The sequence below is a fragment of the Pelmatolapia mariae genome, linkage group LG15, assembly GCF_036321145.2.
Source record: "Pelmatolapia mariae isolate MD_Pm_ZW linkage group LG15, Pm_UMD_F_2, whole genome shotgun sequence".
NCBI classification, from domain to species: domain Eukaryota; kingdom Metazoa; phylum Chordata; class Actinopteri; order Cichliformes; family Cichlidae; genus Pelmatolapia; species Pelmatolapia mariae.
Genome location: NC_086240.1, coordinates 40,033,806 through 40,047,414, shown reverse-complemented (window position 1 = coordinate 40,047,414; position 13,609 = coordinate 40,033,806). Strand labels below are relative to the sequence as shown.

At 41.1% G+C, this 13,609-nt stretch overlaps 1 protein-coding gene across 4 annotated transcripts in view; it reads left to right on the top strand.

Annotated features, from left to right (window-relative positions):
- The window catches only part of ptprfa (protein tyrosine phosphatase receptor type Fa), a 334,388-nt gene that overhangs the window by 198,082 nt on the left and 122,697 nt on the right, over nt 1-13,609 (top strand). For all 4 annotated transcript variants that reach the window (XM_063496570.1, XM_063496569.1, XM_063496568.1 and 1 more), the window contains one exon: nt 6,416-6,685. In XM_063496570.1, the coding sequence (XP_063352640.1) occupies nt 6,416-6,685 (270 nt within the window). The remainder of the gene's footprint in view (nt 1-6,415; nt 6,686-13,609) is intronic.

The window sequence follows — 13,609 nt, the reverse complement described above, 5'->3', positions numbered from 1 at the left end:
AAGGAGGCCTGACATTGGTCCCATTATAAATTTTTCTGCATGGTGAGCCCAGAGTCAGACAAACGATCCTCAGTGATACGAGTAACAAGCAGTGCAGGAGAACATGGTATGACCCCCACTAATATGATAGAAGTAACGCGTTGCATTACAAAACTATGGCTATTAATAATTAACCTGTTACCCTGCAGTACTGGGAAGCATCAAACCCATCTTTGAGTTATAAAGGCCTACCCGCTCCAGTAAAGCCCGCTCTCCCTCAACCCTGTAGGTCGAGCAGGGACCTGCTCAGTCACTTTAACAAATTTACTATTAACATTAGCTCGGGTTACTGCTGTGAGTTATTACTGATGTTCAGCAATAACAATTTAATTTTGCTTGCAAATGTTAAAAGTATATCAGCAGAATTTAGCACACTGTCCTTATTGGCTGTAACATAGACTCTGATTTTAGACAAACCAAAAGACTGTAGTTTATGGCAACTGATAGACACTAAATATATATAATAATATATAATATAATAATAAATTAAGAATCGATACTAATACTACCATTAATAATATTAACAATAATAATATAGTAAAAAAACAAACAAACGGGTCCCTAAAGCAATGACGTTGTAATTGGTAACTGATAAGTTATTATGTTACCCTATTAAAATAAAAAAGTAATCTGAGTACTCTAAAACACTAGCATTTACTTGTTACAGCCAATACTGCCTCGCTGACAGGACCGAAGGCCGTTCTGGGAGAATCAGCTCAGGATATTTTCGTGTAACGTGTAGCATCATGTAGTGTGTTTCAGACACCAGCTCACTGCAGTACTTTCTGAGCTGAGACCAGTCAGACTGCACTGATGTCACATCACATGTCAGAAAAACATCAGGGCTGCAATTCACGTATGAAAAAGGTCTGATTAGCACAAATTGAAATCCTCCACGTTGTGCTGCAGGACGATGCTTTTAGGAGCCCCAACAAAGTCGACTAGATATGAAACATAGATTTTAATGTGAGTGTTACATCACTAAGTTGGGGATTATTTTTATACCCGACCATTATTTAAGACACAAATGATGAACAAAAACTAAACAAAACATAAAAACCTGCATTCACAGTAACAGTTTTGTGGATGTTGCATGAAAAACAAGCTGAATAACTCTTTAAGCATATAGTCCAGCTTATTTTAGCCTTGGCTTCTGATCATAAGGAAAAAAATGAGATTCTGGATACAAGTCTTGGAAATGAGTTTTAGGCTCACTCTTGGCTTGTGGAGCTCAGAATTATTGAAGAAGCTGATCTTAGAAGTGCTGCTCCTCCACACTGGCAGGTCAGATGACGTGGGTCAGGTGTATCTGATAAGGCTACCTGCTAGACTCCTCACTATCGAGTTATTCCCGGCACGTACAGCTAGAAGAAAGCCGGGAGGAATCATGCATCCTGCCTGGGCTGGATGTGCCTGAGGAACACCACAGGAGGAGCTAAAGAACACGAAGGAAAAATACAAACAGCAGCAAAAAGTTCTGGGAATTGGCTCGAACAAAACAAAATATAAATTTGGCCCGTCTCTGCTCAAAATAATCTCACATACATAAGCTTCCAGTGCAGCTTCTGTTTGTATGTCTCTCAGTGGAAGTGGAGTTGGAACTCTACTTCTTACAAAGTTTTGGTCTTCTTTATTACCAACAAAGATCCTTCACATGAGGTGGCTTTTGTTTTGTTTTTTTGAAGTTTTAGTTTTTTGGACTTTTTGCTTTTATTTCACGGTTCAGCCGTGGAAAACAGGAAAGAGGGGGAGAGAGCCACAGTTCGGACTCATGCCTGGTCGCTGAATTTCAGCCGTGAGGCTCAACCAGTGAGCTAACCACCTCTTCACAAAAGCTGTGAGTTAGTTTGAGGCAGAAGTTAATGTGTGATTTCAACAAGTTTGAGATGGATGATAAAATCAGAAAGTGCAGGTGGTAAAAAACAGATTTCCAGGGAGCAATCTAAAAATAGCAGCCACCCTGCAAACCATCTGGAAGTGTTCAAAACATAACCATGATCGGCCAGAGTTAAATCAGGTAAGGTTTTTGAATATTTATGGACTGATTCCCAAAACCTATTGGGCTGCTATGCTAAAAGATTTATATAGACATTTCTGTCTCGTATATCTCTAAAGAATTTCCCAAATCTGCCATAAATAAAGTGTAACTTATATGTTATAAACATGGCAGGAGATTAAATGCAATATTTGACAGTGAGTTTCTCTGTATCCCAGTCCCATTATTTGGACAGACGACAGAAGCATGCTAGTTTTTTTGTTTGTTTGTTTGTTTGTTTGTTTGTTTCCTGTGAAACTAGTAATATAACCAAAAATAATAATGCATTGGTTGAAAGGGCATGATGACTCGTGTAGGACTTTACAAAACTAAGAAACTAAACTAAGAAATAAAAAACTTCATGTCATGTCAGCTGCAGGTATATATGTTAAAATATAAAATAACTGCAGTATTTTGATCGTAACTTTACTCACAAATTGCACAAGTGAATTAATCTTAGCACCATGTTGTACGATATTAAGGATCGGGTGGGTTCACTGAAGTAATATGGACTTAATCGTATGTAATGCAGCACCTGCAAACTTCTGAACACCTGTGAATGGATAAAAAGATAACAACAAATATAATAACCTCCTACGATGCCTGCTGTGTTGTTACATTTTCTAACTTTGTACACCACATTCATGTCATGTAAAACTGAAATGTTTGCAGCAGTCAGTAGGGTCAAACACCCTGTGTACAGAATAACAGCAGAGTTCAGTGCTGGTGAATGCTGGCCAGCTGAAGCTAACATGCCCTGTTGTAGAGCTCTGCCTACCCCCACTTTGTCTTGGTAAGAGCTGAAACAGGTAATGACAGTGATATGGTGTCTGTCACTGTGATCGCTACTGTGCTACTGGCTGTAGTGTTTTGATTTTACTGCCACACACATGCACACACACACAGATCACAGTTGGCAATCAAATTTTACAGGTTTGGGCCTCGTATTTCTCTCACTCAGTTATGAGTAAAATTAAAAGTTTATCTGATGTTATCTCAGTCAGTCTTGATTTTAAATCATTTAGCGTGATAAACAAAGTTGGCAGGAAACACTTCCCACATGGCCGCATTAGCAGGAAACGCCACCTGTGTGAAGTGTGTGCGTGTGTGTGTGTGTGTGTGTGTGTGTGTTGGAAGGTCAGTTGGGAAATCAAGGCCTGACTTTTCCTGTGCACTTATTGAAAATTTACTACCTCCATTACAAGACTGTCACATATGCTGTAAAAGCCTGGCAGGAGAGATGCAGGTTCCTTCAATATTTTAGGGTAAATTCACTCTGAACTCTAAACAGTCCATTCCTGCAGATTAAACACAAGTGCAAAAAATATGTCATAACATTGACATTGGTTATAAAACGTCAGCTCAGCATGTTATGTCCATCTTTTTAAAGCTGATCTTTGTAAAGCTAGAATTACTGCTCTGAAGTAACTTCGAGTTATTGTCAGTGATCAATAGCGGTTCCAGCCCTAAAAGTATTTTTACTCTCATTTGACCTTTTTGTACCTTTAATCAAATCCTCGGCGTGTTTGTCCTCCAAAATAAAATACGTGATTAGCAACAGTAAAAAAGATCTCCCAAGAGAATTGACCTAACTGACCTCGCAGCCCCTGAATCCTCCACCTACTCTTCCTCCTCTTTTTGCTTGCCCTGTCTCCTCTCTTCTTCCTCCTCCACATTAGTTTCCTCCTTGGGAATCCGTCTTAATGCCAGCCATCTGCATTTCTGAGCCTCCAGCTTACCATGTCAGCAAACAATGCTGTTCTTGTATGAGCAGCACCCAGAATGCTGCATTATCTCTTCTACCACAGTAACATTTAGCCCACGCATGCTCTCCAGCATGCTGTCAGCCATTGATCAGCAACACTATGTGCAAACTAAGAAAAGTCTGAGTTTTCAACTTCACCGCTTCTCCTGTTACATCAGATTTTTTTACAGTGAGGGGTAGAATGTGTAACCCTGCTCTTCCTCTTCTTTAGTTAAACCACAATGAAACCCCAGAAAAGCCTCTGATCCACACTGTAAGCTTCTCACACCAACACTCTGGCTCAGGGCTTAAATTACACTTTGTGAGTCAGATTTTCGTGACTGTGTACCCGACTAAGTCAAGAGCAAGGACTTCATTTATGCAACAGAGCTGTCTGCATTTGATTTGATGTGCACACAGGACTGTTGCACTAATTCAGACATTGTGTAATGAGGAAGCAGATCCAAACACTTTGGGGAGATTTCCAGGGATGAGAGCTAACATTGGAGGAGAATCTTTATCCCACGTTCGCTCCAGCACACTTTGTGCCTTAGCATCACGATACGGTGGAAACTCTACCGCCTTGCTGTGCATTAGACTCCAGGTGCAATTTAATCCCTGCAGCCCAGCAGGAAACCCCAGATTTTCAAGAGAAATCCAGTTACATGCTTTAGACACAGCTTCTCATTTTACCCAGTTTCTAGGTGAACATGGCACCCTACGGCGGTGATTCCCAATGTTTCTTCATCTGGCATACCCCCGTAGCACACTGGACGCAAGGACATCCTTTCTTTAACAACACCTCTCAGTTTAAATGTGTATATTTGTTTTAAACTGGATCAACCATCCAAAACTATTAGCGTACGTATTAAACCAGTTCGTCTACTGGTTTTAGCAACTGCACCACTTAACCACAGTCACAGATTTCAACCATTATATTTTGGAGAAATGTTGTGGTTACTGTTAGCAGGGTCTGACACGTCACCCCTGTGTTAACCTTCATTCTCCCACTCACACAGCAAATAAAGGAAACTGAATTTCTTGACCATAAAACCCAGTTAAAGCTGTGTTTGCAGCTTCCACTGCTTGAGATTATGCAGAACCTGCTACTCAGTATAATCAATAGATGGATCTCCAAAGCACACATTTATGCACATGACACAGCAGTGTAATAATTCAGTCAGATATTTCTGGCAAATGAAAACCTCTCCAAGTGAGACAGAGGAGCTATCACACGCAGTCCCAGTTTTAGGTTCACAGACCTCCATCAGTGTGGCGTTAGTGTTGGTATCGACGATACTGATCCGATATCGATACTTTGTACAAAAACTCAATGTTTTATTGTATTTGAATTTATAGCTTCATAATGATTACAGGACATCAGATTACTTCTTATTGCTTAATAATGCAGAATTTATCATATAGAAATAAAAACCTGAAGTTTTGCACTATTTGAACACCTTGCCTGCCTGCAGCACTAAAGGACTCCCTGAGAGACGTCTGTCTCACCCTAGCAGCACCTGTCCCTCTCCTCCTCTTCACTTTGCCTCAACATACGCTCGTCATATTCTGTGATTTACTCTGAGGTGTTTGACGAGGTTAGTGGTGTTGCCACATGTATCGCAAACCGCGTCTTGGCTGTTTGTGGAGGTTAAATACGTCCACACATGTGCACTCACATCAGCCATTGTTGTGAGAGCGCACGCCAGGGGCTGCGACACATTTATACAGCCGTATTTCGCACATGACTATGAAAGGCGGAAGAAGAAGTAGTTCCTTCCAGTTTAGACGATCCGAATGATATAGTTTCTTTCCACTGTGTTCCTGTTAATGATAAACTACAAATTTACCCCAAATGACTAAAATATCGATATTGTGATATGAGAATCGATTCTAGAACATAAATGACTGGTATCGGAGGAATCGATATTTTAACATTGATCTGCACACCACTTTTGTTTTCACTGGTATTTACCATGAATAGCTCACTTCTAATCATTGGTATTTAAATGAAATGGTCTTCATTGGCACGGAAGATTAAATAAAAAAAGTTTTGCCAAAATAATTTGTTTAACATTAATATCTTGTCAGTATGTGACATATTAGTAACCATGGCAATAAGACCTTACAATATACATTAATTAATGATTTACATTGTTTTATTTAAAATGTCTGCTAGATATTTCATTTATGTGCCCATTATGTTCAGCAGTTTATTAATTTAATAATTTCATCTCAGCCATACTTTTAATAATTTCCAGTTTTTTATTCAGAATTGTAGCTAGCCATTTTAATAATGTATTAATTATTTTAATACATGCTGATGATATGATTGATAATCTCATGCGAAGCTGGTTGTTTATGCCCCAGGAGGGAAATTCCTGAGCAGAAATTGGCTTTAAGATGACTCAACATTTTAAAAGCATAAAACAGACACAAACTGTAAAACTCCACCAGGCTCATTAACCCTGACCAGTTTACACTCTATGGTGCACAGTAAAAGCCAACCCAGTCAAACACTGAATCAGTCCAGTGGTCTCTCCACCCCACCCCCTGTCCTTTGTCTCCTCTCACTCTGCTCCTCTGTACCCCCACAGTTCGCCGTGTGCCGCCCCGTTTCTCCATCCCCCCCACCAATCATGAGGTGATGCCCGGAGGCAGCGTCAACCTGACCTGCGTTGCAGTCGGCGCTCCCATGCCTTACGTCAAGTGGATAAGTGGTGAAGTGGAGCTGACCCGGGAGGATGAGATGCCCATTGGCCGCAATGTACTGGAGCTCACCAACATCCGCCAATCTGCCAATTACACCTGTGTGGCCATATCCTCCCTGGGCATGATCGAGACTACAGCTCAGATCACAGTCAAGGGTAAGAAACACTCACCTTTGTGGGGGTGTGATGGGGTGTGATATGATCTCGGTGAACAGTGGAGACTTTTCAAGTCGAAAGAATTAATTGGTCAGATTGTGTGACTCTCAGATTTAGTGCTGAAGTTTTCTTAAATCAAAATGCAGTTCTGCCCATCGTAAGATGCACTGGCTTCATGAAGCTCCTGGTCATCATCCAACAGCCTCTTAGATGTATTGGCAGCGCATACTTTAGGCCCTATTTAACTTGCTGATGTGTCACACATGAAGGAGGTGCGCAAATGTCATCAGTCATCATTAAACATGGAATACGTGTACAAGATTTCAGATCTTGTCGCACACGGAGCCTTTAAAGGACCAAAAAAGTCAGTGATTAAGCATAGTTTTTCTGCCTGCAGGGCTGGTGTTGAGCATGTTTTAAACCAAACACTGATCTTTTTCTTAGTATAACAAAGTAAGTTTACCTTCCTAAACCTAACCAGCAAGATAAAGGAAAAATAGGGGAGAAGAAAATATGATGCATGTTCACCTGGCTAACAACCAACTCCAAATGTAGATGTTGTCACTATTTAAGAGAGAACTGTTGTCTTCGTAGCATATGGCTGTGCCTTGGTAATGCATATCTGTGCAGCAACGTATGAAAGAACAAACAAATCAGCCAAATTCAGATCAATGAATTTGGCTTTGGACTATACTGAACCTTTCATAAGGATGGCTTTGCCCAGCCCCACTGAGACAGCGGCGGTGAGGTCAAATAAAGTATGCATAAAGCTTCCTTACTTGCACTCTCTGACAGAACGCCCATTAATATCAATATTTGAACATGTTTGGACAGCTTGGAAAGACGCTGCAGTGCAAAAGCTGCATGTCATTTAGTGTTCATTAACAAAGCAAATCCCCAATCCTGTGTGTAATAGCCTCAGCAAATAGCAGAATATATTAACATAACATAAAGTCAAGTGCCATTTTTCAATTATAGTGTCCATATAGTCAAGGTGGTAATGTAATAAAAAAATAAAGATACATTTATGCTGTATTAAAAAGTTTGTGCAACAAAATCCTTCTTAAATCAGGATTGTTGTTGCTTTAGATTATGGATGTATTGATGATGTGTGACTGAAAGGAGCAAACATAAATGAGCAGCAGCCTCAGAGCAGCAGTGTGAGTGGACTAACACATAGAAAGCTTTCATTTTCATTAAAAGGCTTCTTGATTCCTGTATAGGAAGATCAGCTGAAGAAAAAGCAACAGTAGCAGAAAATGTGTATCTTTGTTATATTGAGAAAATATGACCTCGGTTGTAGCTCTGCAGCTGTAATCTTTAGTTATCGCAGGTCAAATCAGATCATTTTAGTTTTTTGGTAGAACCAGTTTTAGTATAAATATGGGACATTTTCTACAGTTTATAATAAACTTTATGATAGTAGATGTTGTCATATTTTGTGACAGTAGGCTCATTGTTTTCTACACTGCTCAAGTATGAATTTCACATTAAATGTCTTGCATAACATAACTGAGCTCCAGTCATGAAGTTTGTGAAATGTTTGTAATCCAATCAGAAGGGACACTTAGATACTTAGAAAGTCTGTGTTAGTATGAAATCATTGCTTTATCATCCAGGAAACCGTGGTTTGCTTTTGGACCTTTGTGTTTTGTATTTGCTTTTCCTTTTCTTCCACTAACTGATTCATTGTGGGTTTTTATCCCTCAGCAATAAAACACTGTTATTATCGTCACCACCCCGGGTGGGCAGCTGTGAGCAGGCAGTGGGGATACCCAAGAGTGTCAACTTTCAACTTGATACTATAGGTGTGAAATATTGGACGAGTTTGAATCTGTGACCTTGATGTTGAGTTCAAGTTTTATGTGAAGTCACCTGGGTGTTTGAAATTGATATGATCGGTGCATCTACTAAAAATCTCAGGTGAGTTCAAATTCCTGTAACCTTGATCTCAAGGTCAGAAGTCGGACGTCAACTTTTCTGAAAATCGAGTTAATGCAAAAACTAAAATCTCTGATGAATCTTTGAATCTTGGTGACTTCAACCTCAAGGTCAGAACGCAGCTTTTCTGAAAATCATCTGAATGTGATAACTCAAGAACGAAGCAGCAATAATACAGTGATACCAGAGGTGTATCTACGAGGAGGCTGAGGGCTATCATTTGTGTCCATCAGTATTTTTTTACTTTCATTTTGGCTAGTTTTAGGCAAAATGAAACTACTGTGTTAGGCACGCAGCGCAGTTCTCTGCTGCTGTATCTGCTTCAAGGTCTGTGTTTTGCGTTCAGAGATGGTTTTCTGCATACGGCATAACAAGTGATTATTTAAGTTGCTGTTGCCCTTCTGTCAGCTTGAAGCAGTCTGGCCACTCTCCTCTGATCTCTGGCATCAGCAAAGCATTTTTGCCCAGAGGACTGCTGCTCACTGGATACCTTCTCTTTTTCAAACTATGTTCTTGGTCTAGAGGTGGTTGTGGAAAATCCTTGAAGATCAGCAATTTCTGAAAAACGCAAACCAGCTCATCTGACACAAACAACGTTCAAAGTCATTTAAATCACTTTTCTTCCCCTTTCTGATGCTCTGTTTGAACTTCAGTAGGTCATCTTTACCACGTGTACATGCCTGAATGAGTTCTAAATGTATTTGGAAGCTTCTGGTTGAGCATTTTGGATGTGGCCATATCAGATATAACTAGTAAAGGGGGGATCTGACACACACACACACACACTCGCACACACACACACACACACACACACACACACACACACACACACACACACACACACACACACAGACACACACACGCACACAGACACACACACGCACACAAACACACACACACACACACACAAACATACACACACACACACACACACACACACACACACACAAACACACAAACACACTTTTTCTATAAAAGTATTCAATGATATCTTGGACTAACAGTTGGGACATAAACTCCTCTGCAGTGTTTGCTGAGATTATAAGTCAGGTGAACAGTGGAATCATTTTCTCATAGACACGTACAGTTTGGCTTGTTTTGGCAGAGGAGATGCACCCTGCTAATAAAATAAAACAGGTTTCAGTCCCTGCTGCATTAGCTTCACTTTTCAGATCCCGGTCCTATTTTATATACAGTTTGATGAAGAAGAATATGAAGCAGCAGCTGGTCGTGTGTGGGAGAAGTTTGAGTTCAGGCTATGTGCCAAAGAGCTCTTTAATATGTGCAACAGTTAGATAATAATGATTTTAGCATTTAAACTAAATCATTATTCTTTCCTAATCCTACCTTTTTAAAAATGGATTTTCTTTCCACTTCTAGCCAAATAGAAACTAATAAATAGAAAAAAATATAAAACCAGTGTTTCCACATCTTATATAGTCAAAGGAGTTTGCAAAGAAAAGCGTCTGGACTTCTTCAGGTTGCTTGAAGACGTTTCACCTCTCATCCGAGAAGCTTCTTCAGTTCTAAGGTCAAATGGCCGAGAGTCCCAGATTTAAACCCAGTTTCTGGACCTTGTCCTTACCCTGGATCCAGATGAAACCATGGTGTCCTTTGATGTAGTCTCTCTCTTCACTTGCATACCCACCACGGAGGCAGTGAAGACTGTCAGAAAACGACTACAAGAAGACAGCTCCTTGGAAGACAGGACCAACTTCACACCCGATCAGATCTGCACACTGTTAGACCTCTGCCTTACCACAACATACTTCAAATACAACGAAGGCTTCTACAGACAAAAACATGGCTGTGCCATGGGCTCCCCCGTGTCACCTACTGTAGCCAACCTTTACATGGAGGAAGTGGAAAGGAAGGCTCTCGGCTCTTTCAAAGGAAGAGTACCCAGCCACTGGTACAGATATGTAGATGACACCTGGGTCAAAATCAAGACACGAGAAGTGGAATCCTTCACTGCGCACATTAACGCCGTGGATAAAAACATCAAGTTCACCAGGGAAGACACAAAGGATAACTGTTTGCCTTTCCTGGACTGCGCCGTGCACATTGAAGAGAATGGCAACCTCAACATCGAAGTTTACCGGAAGCCCACACACACGGACCAGTACCTCCTCTTTGACTCCCATCACCCTCTGGAACACAAACTTGGAGTAATCAGGACCCTACACCACCGGGCAGAACATGTTCCCTCTAAGCCTGAAGGGAAAAAAGAAGGAACACACACACGTAAAGGAAGCACTCAAAACATGCGGTTATCCCAACTGGGCGTTCATAAAGTCAGCAAAGAGGCACAGAAAAGAAGATCAGACACCAGCGAGGGAGGATCAGAAAGACAGACGCAACAACGTTGTCATCCCCTATGTAGCCGGTGTATCAGAGAAACTCAGGAGAGTTTTCTCCAAGCACGACATCCCAGTGTACTTCAGACCCAGCAACACACTCAGACACAAACTGGTTCACCCGAAAGACAAAACTCCAAAACACAGACTTAACAACGTGGTGTATGCTGTACAGTGCAGCGAGGAATGCCCAGACCTCTACATTGGAGAGACCAAACAGCCACTTCACAAGCGCATGGCACAACATAGAAGAGCCACCTCCACAGGACAAGACTCAGCTGTTCATCTGCATCTTAAGGTCAAAGGTCACTCTTTCGAGGATGCCAATGTTCACATTTTGGACAGAGAGGACAGATGGTTTGAAAGAGGAGTGAAAGAGGCCATTTATGTCCACTGTGAGCGACCATCTTTGAACAGAGGCGGTGGTTTACGACACCAACTGTCTGCCATCTATAATCCAGTTTTGAGTTCCCTCCCCAGACGCCTTAATGCCCACTCACATCCTGGGCCATCTGACCTCAGGAATTCACATGACAAGGTGGGGCCAGGTTTCACAATGAGCTCACCCGAAACCCTGGCTGATTAGGTCCCACACCCGCTTTCACACCTTGGCTCATGTGATTAGAGGATCACCAGGGGGTCCTTTGTCCCTCTTTGGGGGGATACTCCCACAGGGTTTAAATCTGGGACTCTCGGCCATTTGACCTTAGAACTGAAGAAGCTTCTCGGATGAGAGGTGAAACGTCTTCAAGCAACTTAAAGAAGTCCAGACGCTTTTCTTTGCAAACTCCTTTGACTACGATGACCTGGATGACTGAGAACCTTCACAGACACATCTTATATAAACCTCAGTGCCCTGGCTGAAAGTCCAGTGTAGGTACTGTACCGTAAATCTGTCTTTACATAAATGTAAAGTCACACTCATAAGTCTGTTGCTCTGATAGGACTTTTCTTTAAAAATAATAAATTGGCTTTCATTGGCTTTTGTTTGGATCACTTGTGTCAGTAAAATTTGCCACTTCCTCCACAGCTGCGTTCTTGTAACAGTGGCTCCAGCGGCCTAAAGCCCGTCTCTGCTAGTCTGGTTTTGCTTTTGATACCAGGTGAAAGCTGTGACATTTGCAGTGTTGGTGAAAATATACAAACAGTAGCATGAGAAAAGTGCACAGGAGGAATTTTTGTACACATCACAGTAGAAACTACTTTCTGCATTAAAACAATATTTGCTTTAAAAAGAAAAAATGAGAGCAACAGCCTTTCTATCCACACGACACACTGAAGTCATACAGTGGAAATAGACGTTAGGAAAATGTCTCCAGATAGCAGTCAGAAATCATTTTACAAGCACTCGAGGTGACAGACAGATCTCATCAGCAGATCTCATTTTTAAAAAGCTGTGCTCTTACTTTTATTTGATTTTCATAAACTAAAGCTCTTAGAGCTTATTTTTCAGAGGGAACTGTATCAGATATTGTGGCAACAGATGATGGGAACTACATGAGGAGCAATGGCTTCATTCTGTCCCAGCCTGCTGGGGTTCACACGTTTGTAAAGAAGAAGAAGAGCTTGGCTGCATTGCATGAAAATGAGGCAGATGTCAGGACTGGAGCAGCAGAGCTAAAAGCCTGTGGTTGCACTGGTTTCATCCCAAAAGGCAACCCGTGAGCTTTTCTGCACACCCCGCTGCTCTGCTTTGGACCAGCTCACAGATTTACAGAGTTGAGCTCAAAGTCCCAACTGCCACCATGTGTTTCTAATCCAGGCTGTTTTTATTTCTCAAACTTCATATTCAGTATAACATTTCATTTGATACAGAATGAGCTGACTGAGTGACTGACCACAACAAAGCAAGAGAATAATAATAATTAATAAAGTCTTTGATACGATAGCTTCATTATTTCTTGGCTCTGATCTTTTACCATTTTCTATTTGACCATCGTTAGATGGTTGAGTAGATTTATTGAATTGAATTGGCAGTCACTACTTTGGAAGATGCTTTTCTTTGTGCTAATCTGTGACAAAATGAAGATAATAACTTAAGAAGTATTTTAGGACTAGAAAATATTGTAATTCAAGTGGTCTTAGAAGCATAAACTCCGGCCTGTGTCTGCAGGTCATGTCAGGTATAGTATATTTTATAAAGTGTGGAAAAAAGCCTGTGTGAAAAGTACAATGTTTTAGGAAAAGAGCAAGATTACCACAAGGAAGGTGTGGTTCAAATCCTGAGTGAAGCCACACTTTAGCATGACTCCTCTGCAGGGAGGTGATTAAAACAAAAAAAGCTGCAGGAGAAAAAGCAGAACTGAGGAGCAGCTAAAGTTTCAGGCCACTGTGTCTACATATGTGGATGAACTGACGGCCTGCATTTTGCTGTTACGATCTCCACAAACAGTTAGCTGAACTCTGCAATCAGCAGCTGTGACAAAAATAACCCACTGCAGTCGGCACATCTCACCTGAGCGGACACAAGCACTATGTATGAATGCAGCTAATAAACATGCCCGTCCACATGTTTTAACAGTCATTATGGTTTTACACACAAATATAAATTTCATCTACAAAGCAGTGATAGGTGTGCAGGATTTCTTTCCTCCCTTCTATGAGAAAATGCAACTTATCTTATATC